The 24,555-nt window shown below is 37.8% G+C and overlaps 1 protein-coding gene across 3 annotated transcripts in view; it reads left to right on the top strand.

The window, feature by feature from the left end:
* The window catches only part of VAV3 (vav guanine nucleotide exchange factor 3), a 397,859-nt gene that overhangs the window by 271,265 nt on the left and 102,039 nt on the right, over window positions 1-24,555 (top strand). For all 3 annotated transcript variants that reach the window (XM_025385822.1, XM_025385815.1, XM_025385831.1), the window contains 4 exons: window positions 1,067-1,168; window positions 1,478-1,578; window positions 17,742-17,767; window positions 22,668-22,713. In XM_025385822.1, coding sequence (XP_025241607.1) covers window positions 1,067-1,168; window positions 1,478-1,578; window positions 17,742-17,767; window positions 22,668-22,713 — 275 coding nt within the window. The remainder of the gene's footprint in view (window positions 1-1,066; window positions 1,169-1,477; window positions 1,579-17,741; window positions 17,768-22,667; window positions 22,714-24,555) is intronic.

The raw sequence follows: 24,555 nt of genomic DNA, 5'->3' as shown, positions 1-24,555 counted from the left end.
TATCATTTTAGCTTTCTAGGTGTACCCCGATTTGTATCCATCTTTAACTTATCCCAGTCTAATTTTTCTGCCTTCTTTTGCCACTGAACATAATAGCAAAAACCTCAGTTACTTTTGCAGCAACCTAAATAGCTAAGCGAAGAATAATGTTTCAAAAAAAACAGTTAAATGTTTTCAAAATACCTGCTAAGCACAAAAATTTGATTATGTTAATACGAACATTGCTGATCTCCTCCTTGAGCTATAGTTTCAGTGGCCAAGAGCAAAGACCTGAGTTAGAGTTCCCAATCATGCCATTTTCTTTAAGGGTAAGCTTTACTTTAGAGTAAGCTAGTGATATTATTCTTGCCAGGCAGTTAGGATTGGTGTGAAGATTAAATGAAGTAATGAATGTCATATGGTTGTCACAGTATCTGGCACAGAGAAAATATACAAAGAATATTAGTTTGTGGTGTGCAAAATAACTTTTGTATATATGATATACATAAAATATAAAATTGTAAAATTATTTTGTTTCATTATTACTTAGATTGTGAGTAAAGTGAAATATTAAGAATTTTTTAACGATCACCCTAATGCTTTATTTTCAAACTTCCTATAAAATTACTGTATTCCTTGTTATGGACCATTATGTTGTCCACAGATCTATTTAGAGATGACCCTCTTCTCCCTCCTACCCTCACCTGCTAGTTTGTATTTCAGTTGCAAGGCTACAGACAAGGAACTATCAGATAGCATGAGTATCCAGCGGGTTTTTTTTTTGTTTTTTTTTTCCAGGCAGGTTGACCTACGTGGCCATTTGTTAAAGTTCTCTGAGAATGCTCAATTCTGAGGAGGATTAGGTTGCTATGCCCTTCCAGGTTGCTTGTTCCCACACAACCAGATTCTGGTACATATTTTAATGCATAGCATACTTTTGGCTTAGAAAACATTGCACATTTAATAGTCATTTTGCTTGAACCAGATCTCTACCTGATGTCATTTTGATGAATTTAGGGTTTAGATGACTAAATTGCAGCTTTGTTATGAAACTTTCTATAGAAAGTTATTTTTTTCCTTTTTATAGGTCTAACATAAGGCCAGACTATGCAGACTCCAATTTCCATGACTTCAAGATGCACACCTTCACTCGAGTCACATCCTGCAAAGTCTGCCAGATGCTCCTGAGGTAAGCCTGCTCAGTCTTGGTTTTCAGTTTAAAGCAACTGCTATAATTGCTAAGTGTTTCAGACTTTTCTAACCTTCTAGCCAATAGGTTCGAAAGTGGGGATTTTGCCTTAGCAGTCTGGATCCCACAAATCTTTGCCAGGCCTTCTGCCTGGACAGTCCTTTCAGAAGCTCTGGCAAGCTCCTCTCCCTCTACTGAGGGAGTATCTTGAAGAACACTGTTGATACTTTTTTTCTCCTTCTTGCACTAATTTCATATGGGCAGAATTTTGCACCGTTTAATATACCACTCTCTTATTTCACCTTTCAGGGGAACATTTTATCAAGGCTATTTATGTTTTAAGTGTGGAGCGAGAGCACACAAAGAATGTTTGGGAAGAGTAGACAATTGTGGCAGAGTTAATTCTGGTGGTAAGTCATGTTTATTGTTGCGATTCTGTTTTTAATGAGGACATAAAATTTGCTAAACATAATTAAGGCCTAATTTACTCTGAATATGTGTTTATTGTAACATATCTGCTTTTGAAACTATTATTTATAAGCACAATTAGAAAAATGCTTAAAATTTACATGAGTTTTCTACATAACTTTGTTTTAAATTATTTAAAATTTGTGTGACTTTCATACATACCTTGGAGACAGAGGTCTTCAAGAGGGAGTTGGATGGTTTCATGTCACTCATTTCATTAAAAGCCCTAAATAAATAACTAAAACCATACAAATATAGCCAAAAAAAATAGAGTAACAAAAACAACAGAAAGAATATATTCTTCTGTCTTTAGTTCTTAAATTTCCTTTCTATTCTTTTAAATATTTAGCTCAGGAATGCTAATGACACCAGAAGTAAACACCACACAGACTAATTCATGAATTAATGAATTGAATACATTGTCATTTTGCAGCACTTAACAAAGAGCATATATCTTTTGGGTTTTTTGTAAATATTTTCTCCTTGGTTTTTAAAAATAATGCTGTATGATTGTTACATGAGCTAGTTTCTAAGACTGCTGGCAATTATGCATTCAGTAGCCTGTTGCCTCTCTCTGCTCCTCTTGGGCTCTCTTCCTTCTCTTTCTTTTCTGGCTTCTTTATTCTTTCTCTTTCTTCTTTTTTCTCTTTGTCCTTTTCCCCTGAGTTTCTCTGTGTTTTTATCAATAAGACCTTTCAAAATCAGTAAAACTTTTGAACACAAAAAGGGATCTTTAACAGCTTGAGTTCAAAAGGTAGCCATGTCAACCTTTGATTTTCCCAAAGGAAAAGGTGGACATTGAATTATTTTGGATAATGTGAAAAAGAGTGAAACAGAGAATAGCTCATTTCAGAGCTGAGTTCAGAAAATAGGCAATTGTAGGAAAGGTGAATCCTAAGAGAAGACTGAGATCATAGCATATTCCTCTCAGACATTTTAAAAGGACCCTGTGTGCCGTTCTCTGTGCTAGGCATGAGCAGCTGGAAAGTGACAGATCTTGGCATGAGTTGAGCACCTACACTGTACCTGTCCTGCCTGGGTGCTCTACTGGGCATCTTCTTGCATGAACTCATTCCGTCTTCAGAATGGCCCTGCACATTTACTGATGGGGGTCAGATTGCTTATGCAGTTTACTCAAGGGCTGTTAAATAAACTTACTTCTTACATCTGTCAGAAGGTCAGAAACAGTTTACAATGTTGTAAAATATAATAGAAATAAAAATTATTGTTGTTATTCTTTAATTGTCACCCTGATACAATTTATCACTTGAATTTTTGTTGTTCCATCTTTATATGTCCCATTCTTTAATCTCTTTGGAGACAGTTAACATGTTATTTGCTTATAGTAGGCTAATGTTTATGTAAATCCCAAGGCCCTGTCTTGATGAGATGATGCCTGTGAAGAATGTAAAATGATCCCATAGTTGGCATGGTTCTAAAGGAAATAGTGTAGGAGAATAGTTTAGAGTCGAGCAGAGATGGTTGAAAGCCTAGCTTTGCCATTTGCTAGCTATGTGAGCTTGGGGAATTTACTTAAATATTCTGAGCTTTTGTTTATTCATCTTGTAAATTAGACAATTATTATGAGGATCCAGTGAGACAATGTTGATTCTTACACAATACCTGAGCAAAGTAAGAACTTACTATTTTAATCTAAGGTGATATAGTGAAAAGTCATTTTTTTTTTTTTAAAGACATGGGGTTATGTAGTATTTTTGTTGTTTTTATGATCTGGAGTACATGTGGATGGGAAAGTTAATGAGCACCAAACTTTAAAATAATATACAAGTATGGCATGGAAAGAACATACAATTTTTTAACTTTTACATTATGAAAGTCAGTAAGAAATCATTGAAAATTCCTAGTCTAGTCAAATAAAGGAGTCATATATTCCCAGTGTCTGTTCCTAGGTAATTATTTCAATGTACTCTGTCCTTACATAAGTCATTTTGTCTATGGCAGTAAAATCTGCAAGCTCTGGAGTCTTGGTCTGTTTGAATCCTAGCTTCACAATTTACTCCCTGGGTGACTTTGAACTCCATTTACTTACCCTTTGTAAGTATTAGTTTCTTCCCTCATGATATGGTTTGGCTCTGTGTGCCCACCCAAATCTTATCCTGAAATGTAATCCCCATAATTCCCACATGTCAAGGGAGGGACCAGGTAGGAGGGGATTGGATCATGGGGTTTCCTCCATGCTGTTCTCATGTTACTGAGTGAGTTCTCATGAGAACTCATGGTTTTATAAGCAGTGTTTCTTGCTTTTTCTCTCTTGCTTGCCACCATGTAAGATGTACCTGCCTCACCTTCTGCCATGATTGTAAGTTTCCTGAGGCCTCCCCAGCCATGTGGAACTATGAGCGAATTAAATCTCTTTTCTTTATAAATTCCCCAGTCTCAAATATTACCTTATAACAGTGGGAGGATGGACTAATACAGTAAATTGGTACCAGGAGTTGGGGGCACTGCTATAAAGATACTTGAAAATGTGTAAGCTACTTTGGAACTGGGTAATGGATAGAGGTTGGAACAGTTTGGAGGGATCAGAAGAAGACAGGAAGATGTGGGAAAGTTTGGAACTTCCTAGAGACTTGTTGAATGGTTTTGACCAAAATGCTGATAATGGTGTGAACAATAAAGTTCGGCTGAGGTGGTCTCAAATGGAGATGAGGAACTTGTTGGGAATTGGAGTAAAGGTCATTCTTGCTATGTTTTAGTAAAGAGACTGGTGGCATTTTGCCCCGCCCTAGAGATCTGTGGAACTTTGAACTTGAGAGAGATGATTTGAAATTGGAACTAATGTTTAAAAGAGAAGTAGAGCATAAAAGTTTGGAAAATTTGCAGCCCGATGATGCCATAAAAAAGAAAAACCCATTTTCTAGGGAGAGATTCAAGCTTGCTGCAGAAATTTGCATAAGTAATGAGGAGCTGAATGTTAATTACCAAGACAATGGGGAAAATGTCTCCAGGGCATGTCAGAAGTCTTCACGGCAGCCCCTTCCATCACAGGCCTAGAGTTCTAGGAGGGAGAAATGGTTTTGTGGACCCACTGCTGTGTGCAGCTTAAGGATTTGGTGCCCTGTGTTCCCAGCTGCTCCAGCCATGGTGAAAAGGGGCCAATGTACAGCTCAGGCCATTGCTTCAGAGGGTGCAAGCTCCAATCCTTTGCTTCAGAGAGTGCAAGCCCCAGGCCTTTGTAGCTTCCATGTGGTGTTGGACCTGTGAGTGCACAAAAGTCAAGAGTTGACGTTTAGGTATCCATCTAACAAAGATCTGATATCCAGAGTTTACAAGGCACTTAAACAAATTTACAAGGAAGAAACAAACAACCCCATTAAAAAGTGGGCAAAGGACATGAACAGACACTTCTCAAAAGAAGACATTTATGCAGCTAACACACATATAAAAAAAGAAGCTCAACATCACTGATCATTAGAGAAATGCAAATCAAAACCACAATGAGATACCATCACACTACTCAGAATGGCAATTATTAAAAAGTCAAGAAACAACAGATGCTGGCGAGGCAGTGGAGAAATAGGAATGCTTTTATACTGTTGGTGGGAATGTAAATTAGTTCATCCATTGTGGAAGACTGTGACAATCCCTCAAAGACCTAGAACCAGAAATACAAATTGACCCAGCAATCCCATTACTAGGCATATACCCAGAGGAATAGAAATCATTCTACTATAAAGACACATGCATGCATATGTTCACTGTAGCACTATTCACAATGGCAAAGATATGGAATCAGCCCACATGCCCATCAGTGATAGACTGGATGAAGAAAATGTGGTACATATATCATAAAATACCATGCTGACATAAAGAGGAATGAGATCATGTCCTTTACAGGGACATGGATGGAGCTGGAAGCCATTATCCTCAGCAAACTAATGCAGGAACAGAAAACCAAACACATGTTCTCACTCATAAGCGAGAGCTGAACAATGAGAACACATGGATACGGGAGGGGAACAACACACACTGGGGTCTGTCGGCAGGATGGGGGAAAGGAGAGCATCAGGAAAAATAACTAATGCATGCTGCACTTAATTCTTACGTGATGCATTGATAGGTGCAGCAGACCACCATGGCGCACATTTCCCTATGTAACAAACCTGCACATCCTGCACATGTACCCTGGAACTTAAAATAAAATGAAATAAATAAAATAAAACTTTAAAAAATGCTCATTGCTCATGGCTACTTGTCTTCAGGCCACAAGGAAGATGAAAATTGACTGCATAGACCATGAAACAATATTCAATCACTTTGGCTTTTGTAAGCTCACCTTTTTAAGAATACTTATTGACAAAATTTGATTTTAAAAAAAGGATTCTTATCTCTAGAGTCTTCCTAGCTATTTAACTCAGCTTTGGCATGCTGCATTGCCAACAACTCACTTGCACTTATAATTTAAATGTAGTGACATAGACAGCAGATTTTCAAAGAACCGAAGGTGATTTTTCAAATTCCTCATCCCCATAACCTTTGGTATGTGATCATTCTGACCCACCTTCACCAAGAATCCTATCAAGTCAGTTTAGCCAGAATCCCCCTTATATCTGATGTTTCCTCTCAGTAATTTTCCATCCACTGACCTCACCCTGCTCCTTGGTTATAAATCTCCACTTGTCCATGACGTATTTGAAATTGAACCTGGATTTCCTTCTCCTTTGCAATTGTTCCTGAATAAAAGCTGTTATCACAACTTAAAAAAAGAGAGAGAGAGAAAGAGAAAGAATCGAGCTTTGGGAAGCTCTGCTTAGATTTCAGAGGATATATGGAAATGTATGGATGTCCAGGCAGTGGTCTGCTGCAGCGGCAGGGGCAGGGCCCTCATGGAGAGCCTCTGCTAGGGCAGTACAGAAGGGAAATGTGGGGTTGGAGCTCCCACACAGAGTCCCCACTGCCACTGCCTAGTGGAGCTGTGAGGAGAGGGCCACGGTCCTCCAGATTCCACAATGGTAGATCCACCCACAGTTTGCACTGTGTGCCTGGAAAACGTGCAGACAATCTGCCAGCCCGTGAGAGCAGCCAGGAGGGGGGCTATACCCTGCCCAGCCATAGGGGCAGAGCTGCCCAAGACCCTGGGCACCTACCTCTTACATCATTGTGACCTGTATATGAGACATGGAGTCAGAGGTGACTGCCGTGCTGGATTTCAGACTTGCATGGGGCCTGTAGGCCCTTTGTTTTGACCAATTTGGAACCATCTGACCATTTGGAATAAGTGTATTTACTCAATGCCTATATCCCCATTGTATCTTGGAAGGAACTAACTTATTTTTTATTTTACTGGCTCATAGGTGGAAGGGACTTGCCTTGTCTCAGATGAGACTTTGAATTGTGGACTTTTGAGTTAATGCTGAAATTAGTTAAGACTGTGGGGGACTGTTGGGAAGGCATGATTATGTTTTGAAATATGAGGATGTGAGATTTGGGAGGGGCCAGGGACGGAATGATATGGTTTGGCTCTGTGTTCCCACCAAAATCTCAACTCAACTTGTAATCCCCGTAATCCCCACATTACAAGGGAGGGAGGCGATTGGATCATGGGGACATTTTCCCCATGCTGTTCTCATGATAGTGACCGAGTTCTCAGGAGATCTGATGGTTTTATAAGGCAGTTTTCCCAGCTCTGGCTTGCTCTCTTGCCTGCCTCCATGGAAGACTTGCCTCCTTTGCCTTCTGCCATGATTGTAAGTTTCCTGAAACCTCCCCAGCCATGTGAAACTGTGAGTCAATTAAACCTCTTTTCTTTATGAATAACCCAATCTCAGGTATTTCTTTCTGGCAATGTGAGAATGGACTAACACCTTATAAAACAGGGCCAATAATAGCACTTAGATTTTAAAATCTTTTAAAATAAATACCCCTATTTAGTGCCAGGTACTATTCTCAGTACAGATGCTCCTCCATTAATGATGGGGTTATGTCCTGATTAAGCCATTGTAAGTGGAAACTGTCGTAAGTCAAAACTGCATTCAGTGCACCTAACCTATTGTACATTATAGCTTTGCTTATCCTACTTTAAACATGCTCACAGCACTTGAAATACAGTTGGCCAAAATCATCTGGCAACACAGTACACTGTATTGTTTGCTTCCCCTTGTGATTTCATGGCTGACTGGTAGCTGTGGCTAGCTGCTGCTGCCCGGCATCATGAGAGAGTCTCATTGGACATGTTGCTAGCCTGGGAAAATATCAAAATTCAAATATTAAAGTCTAGTTTCTACTGAATGCATGTGACTTTCATACTGTTGTAAAGTGGAAAAATCATAAATGAAACATCCAAAATTGGGGACCATTTGTACTAAGTTTACCACTGTTAACTTATTTACTCCTATGTAAATTCTGTGAAGTTGGTATTATCGATATACTTATCTTACAGATGAGAAACCAAGGCACAGAGAAATATGCAATCTGTCTAAGTTGCTTATTTAGTACAACCAAGATTCAAATCCAGGCAGACCAGCCCCTGAGTTTGTTCTTACCACTGGGCTCTGCTACCAGTTATGTGAATAAGCTGTGATGATAATATGTCAGATGTGTCAAAAGCCCAGTACTGAATCCTAGTAAGTAATCATGTGCTTGCCTTTCTCAGTGAAAGGGAGTGATTTTCTAATGGTTTTTTAGGCAAAACACTTTTAAATTAAATTAGTAACTACCAAATGTTTTTAGGTTTGAATGTTCTATAGTGCTGCAAGAAGTCGTGCATCCCTGGGTACCATACCTACCTTCTTCCCATGGAAATTCTCAAGGCCGGATGGACTTGAGACACATTCAGTTCTAGGGCCCCTTATTTTAAGATGAAGAAACAAGGTCATAAATGTATGAAAATAAGATAACTAAGAATAATACTGTTAGTGCCCTGCAGATTGTAGATAATGCTTACTTAGATATCATCAATTAAAAAGTAGCATCATTCTCTAAACTTTGTTATGTAATTCATTACAAAGCAGGAAAATGTTTTTCTTTTTAAACCTCTGGCTAAATTTGCTTTTTGGAGTCTGTACCATATCCCCTTGCTTTTTTGATTATTTCCCTGCTTTACATATTTCCGTTGACCTCCATTCCCACCAAGGGCGTTGGTGCCCTTTCTCTCCCTCTCTCCTTCTTTTAAGTTATTTCCTGCTCAAGATTTTGAGAGACCAGTAATACCGAATGCTTATAGTTCATTAGTGGTATGAAATGGTAAGGACCTGCCTAGGAGGCTTCCTTTTTTTACTGTCAGATCAGGGTTTGCTGGGTAGCCCTTATGAGGGGCCGTGTCTTCAAGGGGAAGAAGAATCTCTGTGTCGCTCCATCAGCAGACTGTACCTTCTGAAAACTGGAAGCTATGGCATCTTCTCTTCACACTCATTCCTTCTCGCTCTGGTATAGGTGGTAACTGTGGGTAAAGTGTGAGTTTGAGCTTGGTAGGTCTGATGTGAGTGTGGTAAAGTAGGTACTATTTTGAAGTCTTCGGCAAGCTAGACTTTATGAGCTGCTTCTCAGCTTCTCAAGCTCAACATTGACTTAAGCCTTGTGTGATCCTTTGTTTGGGCATCCAGGAATAATTGCTTGCCGCAGTTCAGTAATACAGTGTTTCATGACTGGCATAGGATTTGGGGGAAATGTGGGTATAAGGGAAGGCAGGAAAAAGGGATAAGGTATATCCAGGGGATTGAGACATAGTTTACTTGAATAGGGCTTTTGCATGGAGAAGAGTGTAATATGATTTCAGCAGAACTTGACTTTGAGGGAAATCATTTCAACAGCCAAATTGAAAGCAAGTAAGTACTACTGACTTAAGACAAACTCAAATGTTTACATAGTTCAGACTCCCCCATAACATTAAATCATAGGTGGTTTGAAATTCACCCCTGCTTTACAGAACTTTATAGCAATAACGTTTAACATAGTCTAACTATATTCTCAGGCAACAAAAAGAGATCCTTATTGGATCAATGTGGGTCAGGAGTCCACTTGTGATCCAGAAAGCTGTGACTAGTAGGAGTTGTTATAAACATTGGATAGTTGGCATGAAAGGCAGTTCCAAAAAGGGGAGTAGGCAGAGGTTGGTTAATGGATACAGAAGTACACCCAGATGGGAAGAATAAGTTATAGTGTCCTATAGCACTATAGGCTGACTATAATTAACAACAATTTATTGTATATTTTCAAGTAGCCAGAAGAGCAGATTTTGAATATTCCCAACACAACTAAATGATAAATGTTTGAGGTGATAGATATGCTAATTATCTTGACTTGGTCATAACACTTTGTATACATATATTGAACTTTCACACTGTACCCCATAAATACGTGTCATACTGTTAGTTCCCTGCAGATTGTAGATAATGCTTACTTATACAGATATCATTGATTAAAAAGTAGCATCATTCTCTAAACTTTGTTCTGTAATTGATTACAAAGCAGGACAAAAAATTTAAAAACCACTGGCTTTGAATGTGTCAATTAAAAATAATAAAAAAATTTAAGAGGGGGAGCATGCTATCTTTATTCAACATCAGACTTGTTTATACAAAGGGATGGTCAAGTGGAGAAGAGGTACTAGTTGTACAAAATGACAAGGTAACCCGGAGGCTCAATGAGAGGTAGATAGTCTTTTACTCTACCTTTTAATGGACAGATCCATAGGACATCACATTTAGGCCTTATCTTATGTGACCTTTCTGTTTCATTTAACATTGCTAATCATCCTCCTTGATGCTATCCTTCACAACCCATCATGCCCCCATGCCATCTTTAGGAAATCTGATGGACTTCCGTGGCTTAGCTACACCCCACACCCCAGGTAGATAAAGGTCCATCTGTGCATAAGACTTCTTTCCTGAAGTGTGGATTTTAAATTTCCATCTTCTCCTTACATATCACCTCCCATGCGTCTTGCAGTGACCTCAAATGTCTCATAACTAAAATCAACCTCATTAGTTATTCCTGCAAACTTCCCTCTCCTATACCTTGTCTTGGTTAAAGGCCCACCATCCAAACACTCACAGAGACCTGGGTGTCAGCCTCTTCCTCATCTTGATTCACCTTCCTGTTCTTCTTAGCTCTCCTCCTAAGTCTCTCTAGAATGCATTGATAATGGTGTTGATATACACAGAAAATCTCATTGTCTCTTGCTTGAACAACTCAAAAGTTTCCTAACTCCCTGCTCTTAATCTTATTCTTATGTAATTTATAAAATTATCTTCATTAGAATTAAGTCTGATGGTTTCACTCTTTCATATACTGTAGTTTATATTTCTTCCAGAATAATGTCCAGACTTTCCAATATGGCCTACAAAGCTCTGAGTAATTTGTACAGCCCATTTTTTTTTACCACTTCCTCCCATCCCCCCAACCTATAACACAACTCTGTTTAACTACTCACACTTCTCCAGCCACTTTTTTTCATGTCTATGTATCTAAGTGTATTTTGTTTTTCTATTTTACTGTCTTTTATTCTCTTTTCTGTTTAGTAAACTTAATGCTCATTTTTAAAAACTTAATGCAAATGTTGCCCCCACTTTGAAAACCTTTTCTGACACTCCTCATGCCTGGGTTTTATTAGTCTGTCAGTCCTCTGTGCTCCCCTGACATCACATATTTACTTTTATCACATTTATTATAATTGACTCTATGTTCATCTCTTCAATTAGACTGCAGGCCTCTCAATGATAGGAACCATACGTAATTGGTGTGTTGACGTCAAGGAAGTAGTGGGGAATGGTTGGGTGAGTGGATGGATCAACAAATGGACAGACAAATGAGTAGAATTGTAGTGCAGCAGGGCTTCTGGGCCCTGAAGATCACTATAATCTTAGAATCAGAAACAGGAGAGTGTGGGGGATTGTACAGGTTTTGGTTCCACCTTCGTAGAGACTAGAGCTTGACTAGATGGTGGAAAAGTGGAATAAAAACCTTACCTGAGTCCTTGGCTGGTACTTTAAGAATGAAAGATAGAAAATTAGGTGGACCTTTTAGATTCCTTTTTAGTATTTTTGCAAGGAAAGGCTCGTGGCCTAAGCATCGATCTTTAGGCCTTTGAGAGGAGACACCTGGGTTAGGTTAATAAGTAGCAAGCAAATGAAGCAATTCACAGAACAAAAATGCCTCCCTTTCAGAAAAAATCTACTCCTGATCCAGTCGATCCAGTTGTTAGAGTTCTCACTTGGCTCCTGCTATTTCCTCTCCCTGAAACATGCTCCCTTTTCTCCAAACAGTTCCAAGGACCATCCTTTCATTACTTTCTGTCCAAACTCTTTGCCAATCATTAACCTTACCTTGACCATCCAACGGTAGCCTGAATTAAATTGTTCTCTATTTAGTTTCTGTGTAGGCTTTACACATTTGCCAAGGTTAGGCTGTGTTGTGGCAACTAACAAACCCCAGGTCCCATTGGCTTTAAGATAATAAAAGTTTATTTCTCACACATGCACTGTTTACTGCGGGTTCAGTGGCCCTTCAGAGTAGCTCCCTTCTAATCAGGGAACCCAGATCAGTTTGATCTTTTACTTTGCCAACTTAACACATGGGTTCTAGGGTTGCTGATTTACAGACCCGTAGCCTGGAAGTAAGCAGTGCCATTTTTTATCAAGTCCGTTGGCTAAAACTAGTCACATGGCTTCAACTTCACTACAAAGGAAGCTGGGCAATGTAATGAAACACATGGACTATTTGGTGTCTGTCTCTACCCCTGTTAGATTATATGCTCCTTTGCTGTTTGGAATATGTTTCTCATCTTTTATGTCCACGCCTTAGTACCAAGTTCAGAGGAGTGGCACTTAATATCAAGTTGTTGTTGCTTTTTCCCATAATAGGACTATTTCAACCAGAATATAATTTTTAATGGTGTTATAGGATGTGACTAAATATTATTAAGCATTTGAAGTACCTCTTAACACTTCTTTTTATACAAGTTAGCCCTTTTTGGATGTTGTCTTCCTTGGGTTGGAAAACCTTTTATATTTCATGCTCTATATCCCTTAAATTTATCTAGTCTTCATTCACCCTGGAAATGATAATTACTTGACAAAAATGCAGTGCATTTCTGAATGAAGCATCTCATTTGTATTAAAATATGATTATGACAGATTATTAACTCAAGTACATTTGAAGTATGAAAAAAGATACGTTAAGTTTATTTTGTTAATAAGACAAACTGTGCAACTTGGAAACAAATTTGAAGGTTGGGTGATTAGTTTATGTCTTAACATTTGAGGATTTGCATGGATATAAAGGGCAGGCAGTTCCACTCTCCTTTTCCCTGAACTTGAGTTGACTTCTTCACATTCACTATGGCAACCTCAATGATCAACACATACAGGAGCTCTGAAGTGCATGCCAAAACTTTCCAACGTTAATAATGAATAGGTGTGAACTCCACTATGCAAGCTTCTCTGAACAAGTCAATGCAAAGCTAATGTAATTTTAGGGTGTCGTTTCCTTCTCACAGTATACCACCGTGAAGGTCTAATCCCAGACAGCAACCTTTGTGGACATTTGCTTTTTCCCCCACTATACTACATGACTCAGCACCTTTGATCCCCCCTTCTTACTCTGACATTGACCAATGTAGCTTGATTTGCATCCTCTCAGTTTAAACAAAGTAACATTGGAAGGCAAATGTTGCTGGAGCAAAAGACTTTGGTATAATGCATCTTTTCCTTTAGTGAGAATGCAAGCCTCAGCTGCCCTAATATTTAACTGAAGCAGATCCCCATTTGCTTATCTGTTTAATCACACTTTTATCTAGGCCAGCTGCTGCTCCTGCTGCTGCTATAGCCACTCCTAATTGGAAGGACGTTGCTCTGGTATCCTGGTGGTTTAAAACTGAGAGACTGCTACCTAGAACCTGCACCCACATTGGTATCTGAATCGGGCTGCTTTGTAAATCGCATTGTATGTTTTAGCATAAAAGATAAGCTTTCAGGATACAATTTTATTTCAGACTTCTACTGCTAGGCATTTTATCACAGTACTTTTACGTGAACTGAAGATTGATCATTGATTTCATAACCAAAAATGACTTTAGTTCTGCATAATATTACTTAAAACTCATAAAGACAATTTTATACTTGAGTGGTTATTATTCCTTCCATCTATTTGGGTCAGTTTAATGGTACATTAATAATTATTAATGTGAACTGGAATCTATTATGTGGTTGTATTCCTATTAGAGCCCCTGAAAAAACTTGAAATCAAAGCCTCTAAATATTATTTATCGTTTTATGGTTTGCTTTATTTTCTTTTTAAAACATTGCTGTATATCTGAGTAGTGAACATAACATTTGTGAAAGTGAACTTTCTCCAAAATGTGATCAGTCCAACCGTTTTTTAGTTGTAATGTCTCAGAGAAATAGCACTTTAGTCATGATGATAGGGTACCTTCAAAAACTGTTCTGGTAATTACTTTTCTGTGGCCCCTGTTGAGACAGGCGGTCTTACTGGACATTGATTTGTTTAGTCTGAATAGAACTTCAGATAAGAGACAAAGCAAATTATGCAATAATGTATGAATTGAGAGCCACTTGTGTTGAAAAACAAAATAGGACTGAATCTTATATTTAAACAAGTGAAAATTGTTTAAATATTCACTTGAAATTTAAAGCTTCTGTGAAAATTGTTTCTCTTGCACCAATAATGTACATTGAGCTCTGTGCTGGCATTGAAGATGGAGTTCTGCAAAGGCTCCAAGCACCTCAGTAACACCACTTCTTAGAATTATATTAAGCCAGTTGGGACATGATGAAAGAATGCAAGGTATAAACCCCTTGAGGGCCCATGAGTCACCATGTAGAAAGGTTCTTGAAAGGGGAAGAATGTTTTATAGTTTGATCAATAGGAACCTGAGAAGTAGGCTGCAGGGTAAATATAAGTTGAGGATTAAAAACTTTTGGAAACTTGAAGAATTGAATTATAATCCTAAGAAAGTTCCCAGGAGAAAAAGAGAGATACAGAAAGAGACTTTTTCATCCCATCTCAACCAGCAGCCAACCTTTGTTCTAGGTCAGAGTACAGCCAAAATAGATTTGATGATAATCAGCCTTAATTATCTCAGCGCTATTGCAGAACTAAGGCATGAACAGAGTTTTCTAGAGAGCCAAGTGCCCACTATAGTAGTTTCGGGTGGATACCAAAAGGAAGTAAAAATGGGGTTGCAGGCTGCAAAACTTAGAGCAACTTTTCCATAGAATACTTCATATAAAAAGGTTTCTTATTCCATTTTCCCAGCCAGAATGAAGCTTTACTTTGAAACGTATATGTATTTTCAGTGTTGCAGTTGGGTTTTCCTTTCTCTCCTTACTATTATTTTAGTGTCAGTGAACAGGCTATTGCATTAGTGTGGGTATGACAGTTTAGATTGTGTTTATAAAGGAGGCAGTCTGTTTAATGGTATAGCCACTGTCACAAGCACAAAAGCATAAATACAGGAGCCTGGCTGAGAATTTCTGAACTCAGCAGATTGTAAGAGTTACTGATACTCCTTTGGCTTTTGCCTTATTCTTAGAAAATTTACAGAACCCTACCATGAAACATGATTAAATAAAAACAGACTTCCAGGAGCTACTGTTTATGTGGTACACTCAGCATGATCAGATCAGAGTACAAACAGCTCTATGCCATATCCATGAATGCAGCAGGTCTCTCCTTGGCAGAAGGTAAATGTGGTGGCCATGAGGACAGGAAGGTATGGCAGTGAGAAAGGCAAAGGGGAAGCCCTACTAAAAGACTCATGCCCTTGGAGTTGCATGCAGCGCAAAGCCCCTTTTCAATTTTTCCTGTCTGGGTTACACAGAGGAGGCTTTGTGTAGAGCATTTCTTAATGCACCCAATCAGAAATATGACGGAAGTTACTCCTCTTGATGAGACACAAGAGGAAGAAAGCAGGAGATAATGACAAGGGAGGAAATAAAAGAGGGATAGGTGAGTAAGGTAGACAGCTAAGTATAGTTTGATCCCAGTGTTGTACCAATCTCATCAGTGCCATGTCTGGGTCTCACAACCTCTGGTGTTCTATGATGGATCCTCATTTATGCCAGGAGCTGGCCACCTGGCAGCCAAATCCTGCACAAGATACGAAGAGCCTGGAAATGCAGGACTTCTGTTCCTGGATCTGCTCCTCTGATGAAGAGGTGCAAGTGTCTGCGTAGCTACTTGACCACCGTAAATACCATTGTTTCCTCTTCCTGGAGGTCACCCAGAGAACCCTCATAGAACATGGTGTGACAACTACTGACACATGGGGTTATCATAGGTTTTATGCCACAAACAATACATTTAAAGTATGTGTAAAAGACTTACTTCGCAAGGACCTAAAAACACTTCTTTGGGAAGAATCAGAAAAAATAAATATTTTTGAATTGAAATTCAGGTGCACACTCATTTATAAACACTGAACCCAAAAGAGCTGAGGTCTCCCCAATTTTGGAGCTCATGTAAAAAGTTTTCCTCAGTCTCCTTGGATGGAAAACTTAAACTGCCCCCCTGTTTAGTGCTTCCTGCAGTTTATGACTCTCAATTCAGGCTCTAACTCACCAGTAGGGGAATAGGGATATTCTGGTATATATAGGTCTTTCTGGGCAAACCAGTGAAGCAAGTCTCACAGCTGTTCTTTTAAGAACCCAAGTTCCCCTAACTTGGGTTCTAAGCCTGGGCCAGCCAAATGGCACTTGTATAGAACCTCTTCCCAAACCAGCGCTCTTGGCCAATCTTTCTTCTGAAACATTATGTGTTTCCAATAGGGAGGAAAAGAAGAAATGAAGTAACTTTTTGTCCAGGAATACTCCTTTGTAAAGGTTGATTTCAGGGCTAGCAAAGATGCCTTCATAGAAGGCAGTTATTTGTGAAAGCCGAGGTGATGGGGTTTGAAATTGACGAAGGGATGAGGACTTAGCTTTTCTTTTGAAGGTGACTTTCTGCCCATGGATCTTCCATTTCCATTCATCAGAAGTATTCCTTAAAAAAAGAAGGAAAAAAAAAAAAAAGCTGGAGAGAAAAGAAAAACACAAACCAACCTCCTGTTCCATGCCCCAGGCAATCTTCTTGTGTAAAGCAATCTGTGGCAGCTAGTCAGGTGTCCTGGCAGGAGTTTTCCCCTTCAACTCTGGCTGGGCGCTTCTTAGAATCTCTTAAAGAAACATCCTGCAGAGCTCCCACTTAGGCCTGCTCTTTCTCTCCTGATGTCGCTCTGTGGCATCTTTTCAGATGCGTTTTTAGAAGATCATTTTGCATGGGGAAAGTATAGGCCTGGGCTTATGATGATGAGGGATTTCCTGTCAGTCTGGAGAAGCTAGAACATATATAAGTGTTCCTGAGTGTGGGGAAAGGAGGCAAAGACGCTGCCTACCAGTTTTCCAAGTGCTGTATGCGCCCTTATCCCCAGAACGATCCTTTGCTCTTCTACCATAGCACGCATCTGAAAATCTCAGGGCCCTTATAACCGTTAGGCATTTACAGGGACTGAAATGTAATGAAGGAATTGTTCTTCCTATTTCTGGAGGTAAACTAAATACGAAAAGGAAATTAGCATTAGGATAAATCCTGACTCAGTTTTTTTTTAAGTTCCATCTTTAAATCAAACTGTATTTCTCCCAAAATTAAAAATAAAAGTTATGGCCACTTAACAAAAAAGAATTCACACAAAATGTTGTACTGTGTATAATTTGCAATTGTTACACTATGTACTACATAGTCAATGCAGTACCTTTGTTAGCTTAGTGTTTTTAGATTCTTAAAACGAGGTATATTGAAAGAAAGGTTACATTTATCTTTCTCTCATGCATATAAATTTAGTGCAAGCCCCTGTTTTAAGGAGCTTTATGTGGTAGAATTGACATTGCTTAATAAACAATGGGAAAAGTTAAGCATAACCTAGAAGTCATTTAAAACTGTGAGTCACTTTCCTGACAAGCCAATAGGGTAAGAGAACCAAGGTTGCAAAATAATTACTAGCCCAGCCTGAGGGACCATGGAAATATATTACAGGTATCAGTTAAGAAAACAAAGCAGTGGGTGTTTTACCACTCTGCAGAGAACAAGCTAAGGTTGCTAACCAAACAAAATAACTTTACACTGACAATGCCAATTTTTACATTTCTTTCAGAACAAGGGACACTCAAACTACCAGAGGTAAGATTAACATTTTAAATATTTTTTATAACCTTTGCATTTCAAGTTGTTTGCTAACTGAACCAGGCTTGAGCTTTTACACTGTTAAATGCGCCTTTTAAAATAAATAGAAATAAACAGAAACAGAGGGAACAACCAAGTGATTGTGAACAAAATGCAAAAATTAAATCCAAGGAATTTTCACAGTCACTGTCCGAAGGTCTTAGGTAGAGAAAAAGTGTGAATATTTAATCAAAGACTGTGTATGAAATGGGACTGTAAGTACAGAGGGAAGGGTGGCCCTTATCGCCTGAAGTTGGCAGATGCGTCCCCTGTCATGAAATGTTGTGTCACTGCCCGACATTTGCTGAATTACTGAAATTTCGTAGAATTACTGCAAACTCTAACATTGTGCATCTAAGATTGTGGTTCCATGTTTCTAGTACTTTTCCATTAGAGCAGAAAGATGATGATTATCACGTCCTATTGATCAAATCAAGATCTGGTAACATTTCCTTTTGGTTTAACACAGAGTCTCCTAATGGCTTAGAAGTATGTAATCCATGTTACCTCTCGGAATAAAGTTACTTAAAAAATACAAAAAAGAAAGTTATTTAAAAAAAAAAACAAAAAGATGATGGGATATGTAAGAAGTAAATAGCAAGTTGCGTATCATTAAATACTTCCCTGTTGAAAATACTGTCAATTGTGTTGTTTGATGTTGCTATGTAGAGTTCCCCAAAGTTATAAAATTTCAGACAGAAAAGATTTTAATGGTTCCCAAACAATCATTGCCTTGGCCTTCAACCAAAAATAACAGATTTCTTACCTGACTGCCCCCGCCCCCCGGCCCCGGCAAATGCCCATAGTGAAACATTTTTTAAAATCATAGAAAAATAAAATACAAACTATGTGTGATTAGTTATATGAACCAAAAGTACAGTAATTTGACAATTTCAAAATAACAATGACAAAAATTATGATTTGTAAATTAACATCTAACAATTAAAACCTTTCTTTAAAAGTGATATTAGTATGTTTTTAATCTAACATCTAGTAAAATAATAAAAAGTACAGCAAAATATAAGAGGTGCTTGTCTCTACTTTCTGCTTAAGTACATAATTTGAACATACAGGATATCAAGAGTGTGATATAAAGAGGCTCATATGTACCTAATCAGTGCATCTGTTGACTATATTTTGGAACCTAAAGTCTAGACCAAGGAATGCGTAACAAGGTGGTTTTTTTTTTTTTTTTTTTTTTTTTTAATAGGCCTTGTGAGTTTTTTTAGAACTAAAATAAATTAACCAAAGAGTTCCTTTAGTGTTTCATTGACAGGTAAGATTTTTCATTAGGGCTATCAGGGTTCTTCCAGCAGTGCCAAGGATCTTGCAAAGCAGCCTTCTTTTGCTTTCTCATGCTGTCATTATATTATTGAGACAGAAACTTTGTAGAGTTCTGAACTTTAACTCAGTGTTACTTAACACTTATCCTTTTAGATATATGTATTATTTTTCCCAAGGAAGATGGTTTCATTTTATTTTAATTAAGTCATGTAAAATGGGTGTGCTTACAGAAAGAAAATATGCTAATAAGAAGTGGGTAATAATTTTCATGTGATACTAAATAATTCTCACAGGCAATTTTATACTTTTTAAATTACACGTAAGCCTATGATGCAAGGAATTAATTTTCACATTGATTTTTTAAGATATATAATATCAGTTTTTTAGTGACTTGTTTCACTCATCAATATAATTTTTATTTACTGTGTCACTGTACTAAAAATCTCTATTTTGTGTGGATGGAGGATTATAGTAAGCTCTGAGGCTAGTCAATCCATTTGGAAACTTGAGTTTGTTTTAAGGGAGCAGTATAGCAAACTAATATTAAGAAGCAGCTCTCACCCCATACCAGCTGTGTTCACTCTCCAAGGCAGATGATTGTATTCTGCTCAGGAATCTTCTCATAAGTAAATAATGAAGCACTTCTGCAATTTGTAAGCTCTGTGATTTTTATTTTTTCTCCTCTCCTGAAGACCTTCTTTCCCTCCATGTACCAGTTTATAGGCCTCCTCTGCTTGCCTTTCAATTGTTATGATTGTGAATTTTTTATTTTTAATTTTGCACTTTATTTGCAAGGTATGTCAGTTTTCACTAGTCGCAGGATCTGTGGGGCATCCATAACCCTACCTGGGCTGTTCATCTCACATCCCATTCTGGAGTGAACCTTCGGAAAGCTCCTCTGGCTCCAAGAAGCAAGTTTATCATTGCATACATATTTAATTACTTTAAATCCATTTTTAAGAGGTAAAGAAAGATAAGGTAATAGGTAATGAGGCAATAAATAACTGCCAAGTACTTATAGAGTTGAGTTTGTTTGATCCTTCCCCATACACACTCTTAGGTAAATCAAAGGAAACTGAGAAGGTCCTGGAGACTGATTCTCATGGTGGTGTGAGGCTGTAACTGAGAGCTCCAGGAGTGGCTGCTAGATATGTCCTCTCCTCCTTTCCCTTCTTTTCCTGCTGGGGACGAGGGCCTGTCCAGCTCCGTCCTAGACTTTTGAGAATATAGATTGGGGAGGGGAATATAGGCACAGAGATGACAGAATAACAAATGAAATTTGCACTTTAAAATTGTTCAAAATATGATCTGTTAAACATCTCCAGGTTTTTCAATATAAAATACTTTTTAGGTTCTTTTAAAGTATAAAAAAAAATCTTAGCCTCTCCAGTTGCAGTTGGTTTAGGGAGCTGAAAATTCCTCCTATGTTTATTTTTTAAATACACCAGATCATAGTTTATTCCACTGCACGCCCTTCCTGTAGAAAGGTTTCTGTTTTCAGAGTGACTGATTTTCAGTGGATTTTCAGGAGGAAGAACCTGAAGTGTAAGTAGTAAGGCACCAACAGAGTAGAATTACTTTGTGTGAATTTAAACATTTAAAATAACAAAAAGCTAATAACCTATCACTTAATAATCCTTACCATGTGGCTGTAACTGTTCCAAGCATTTAAGGTAAATTAACTCATTTAATTCTCACCACAAAACCTGTGAAATAGGTGCTTAGTATTGTCTCCATTTTATAGATGAGAAAACAGACACAGAGATATAAACTTAACTGTTTGTGTTCAAACTGAATTTGAACTTAGTGAATATTATTCTAGAATCCGTTCTCTTAATACTTGCAATGTGTAGCCTATTTTAATTCTAAATTCAAGGTGTGAGAATACAGAGTTGCTCTTGAAGTCAGGGTCCCCTTTTCACATTTTAAGTTTATAGTTCCGACATGGGACTAATTTAGGGATTCTAGGACTCAAACCAAAGAGTTAAATTCCTTTTTTGCGTTCCTAGTACTTTGATAGTAGAAGGTATAAGATCAGAAGAAAGACAACTTCTATTGTGCATTAAGAAGATGATGGGATATGTAGGAAGTAAATAGCAAGTTGCCTGTCATTAAATAATTTCCTGTTGAAAATACTGTCAGTTTTGTGTTGTTCGATGTTGTATATATAGAATTATATAGAGTTCCTCTAAATTATAAAATTTCAGACAGAAAAGAAGTTTTCTTTAAATTAGTGTTCTTTCACATTATCAGACATGAGTCTGTAACTCATCATGCTTCCAATTTTTGTGCCTTGGCTACCAACAAATCTAGAGCAAAATTTTCCTTTCACTCACAATGACTCTTGTTATAACTTTTCTAGTGCAGCTATCCATCTTGCTCACATAGCTTCAATGCTGATTTTAATGATCCTAGCAGTCTTTTACAAATCCATGTTGAAAGTAGTTGGGGTAAAAACAAAAATCACATTTAAAAAATTTCTCCAATTTGCTTTCACCTGAGAACCCTGCAAGTCTGCTGGATATGACTTTGAGGCCCTTAGGAAGAAGGCTGGAAAAAAAAAAACAAAACACACATTTCATCCATTTAACTTGTGAGTGAAAACAACAGAAAGAACCCTGAGAGAAATCCATGGCTAATGTGTGCTTAGCACAGCCAAGTGTGCTCTGAATGAAACCAAGTCTTCACACACAGATACAAACCCCAACACATACAAAAAGAAAATACTGCTTTTATGAAAATCTAGATTGTATGATAGTCATAGACTAAGCATTTCATCCAGTTGCATAATAAAGAAGTGAAATCAAGCCCTTCTTAATTAGTGAGATTGCTGTAGTTATTAGGTGGGAATGAGTTTAATGCTTAAGAAATAAAATATGTAACCATGCATTTTCATAGATTTAAAATCTCTTGTTTTGTATCTCATCTGTAATTTTTGTAATGCAAAGTTGTTTTCTTACAGTTTTGTTTTCTATAATAAGAATTCATTTTTATGATTCACAAACTGCATGTCTGTTTTGTTTTTTAAAGTGTTCAGATACAACTGGTCTGTAATTAAAACACTTTTCTCATTTAAGTGTTGGCTAAAATCAGAGCTTCAGATCTTTGTTTTGAGGTTGTATACCTTCTTCAGTCTGGTCTGTGAGGCCCCATAAATAGCTGAATTAGAGTTTTAGGAGATCAGTTTAAAGCTATTGCTCATATGTCTTGGCTGGGAACGTATTCTAACCAAGGTGGCTGCTGGGCTTTGTTCTCTCCATCATCACTATGACCTAAAAAATTTAGTCCCAATATTTGGAGTTGGCAACCAAAAAGATTTTTTTTTCTTACTGTTATAAGGTACCAACGACTTATCAAGTGTAATGATATACAAGTGGAAGACTTACCAGAAAAACAAAAAGGTTAAATTGTAAAAATAAACTTTAAAATCATACTCTAATCAAATTTAGTCATGCTTTTAATTGGAAAATGTGCAACATTCATTTGCTTTCCAAAGTGCCAATAGCAATATAATTTAATAGTGCAAAATTACCAACACATAATTTGTTTTGCTTTGTTTTACTTTTCTGCACAGAAACGGACCAATGGACTGCGAAGAACTCCTAAGCAGGTGGATCCAGGTGTGTTTCTGATTAAACCTCCCATAATCATGGCTTCAGCTAAGTGCTTATGAAAGTATATGGGAATTGCTGTGAAAAGTCAGGCATATTGTTGGCCTTTGTTCCTCATAATTTGGTGACCAGGAGGTCACGGTCTAACGTGTAAATCATTCACAGGATGAGTAACTACCAGCAACCACCAGACTTGCACTCTCTCCACAGTCAGCAGTTGAGCTGGTTATTTGCTTACTGAACAGCCTCAGGGTGCCTGGTTAATGCTCACATATCCAGCACCCTCCCTGTATTCCTTTGTAAATCCAGTACGAAAACCAACCATCTAGCTGGCACTTAAAAATTACTGTTTTCTTAGTAAGTAGGGGAGAGGATAAACCAGGCAACTGGTACCCACCCCCCATTGGAGAAAAGTTTTTTATTCTATATCTATACTATTTTATAATAGCAGCATTTTTAGGGGGACTTTGTGACAAGTTTCCTCTCAAGACCAATTATTTGCCGGCAGAAAACGTTCAGTTGTTTTCTATTTAGCATTGTGAGATTTGCCCTGTCATTATGTTAGCATAATTATTTTTCATCCATTATGCAATGCCTTCCTTCCACAGTTTAATTACCAAAGACTTTTTATGTATGTGATCCTTTTGTTGTGAGTAAAAGGTATTCACAGTTAAAGGATTCCAAATACACAAACTTGATAATACACCAAGGGGAACATGAAAAATAGAGTAGCTTTGCTGGAAAATAACCTGGACTATGTGTTTCATTTTGTTTTCCCATCATAAGTGGTATTCAGCTAGTTGTAAAGTTTAGTTTTCAAAGCATTATAGTTTATAACTGAAACCACACCCATGGTAGCCTTGCCAATTTATGAGCTGTTTAAGATTTATAGGAGCTTTGTTGCCTCTGGCTAGAAATTGCCTCACTTGTGTCCTGAGACTAATTTAAATCTTTTAACTACAGAACATATTTGAAGCCATTAAAAAAAAAAAAAAAACAGGGGTTCTGGTTTACTTTTTAATAGTTCTGACTTTCCCAAGACAATATCCTTTGCAGAGGACTCCCTGCAATATTTCGAAGTGACTTTCTCTATTATATTTAGTAGGGATATATGACTGTGAACATAATATTTTTGTCTTATTTTGTGTGAATTATAGTATTGCTATTTCAGAAAAATTACTTAACCTTTATAAATTTTATTTTTTAAATGTATTTTTTCTTTCTTCACCCCTCAGGGAAATGCATTTTTATATTTGTAGTGTGTCAATAGGAACATATTTGACTCAACAATTTATAGCCAAAATTTTCTAGAATCCTTTACATTATTTAGATTAGTAAATTCACAGATTATAAATATGGCAAAGTAGAACAACAATAAAACAAATTTATACTCCTTTATCCTAAAGGTGATGGCTTTGCATAGGTACAGTTTTTTTTTGTCGTTGTTGTTGTTTTGTTTTTCTATTTGTCCAAAAACTTTAGAACTTCATGAAGAATAAACTTACAGGAGAAATGCTGTTGTATGTTATGTTTGTAAGAACATAGGTGGCCGGACGCAGTGGCTCACACCTGTAATCCCAGCACTTTGGGAGGCTGAGGCGGGTGGATCACGAAGTCAGGAGATCAAGACCATTCTGGCTAACACGGAAACCCCGTCTCTACTAAAAAAAAAAAAAAAAAAAAAAAAAAATTAGCCAGGCCTGGTGGCAGACATCTGTAGTTCCAGCTATATGGGAGGCTGAGGCAGGAGAATGGCGAGAACCCAGGAGGCGGGGCTTGTGGTGAGCTGAGATCCTGCCACTACACTCCAGCCTGGGCGACAGAGCGAGACTCCATCTCAAAAAAAAAAAA

The sequence above is a fragment of the Theropithecus gelada genome, chromosome 1 (genome assembly GCF_003255815.1).
Source record: "Theropithecus gelada isolate Dixy chromosome 1, Tgel_1.0, whole genome shotgun sequence".
NCBI lineage: Eukaryota > Metazoa > Chordata > Mammalia > Primates > Cercopithecidae > Theropithecus > Theropithecus gelada.
This window is presented reverse-complemented; position numbering and strand designations above follow the sequence as displayed.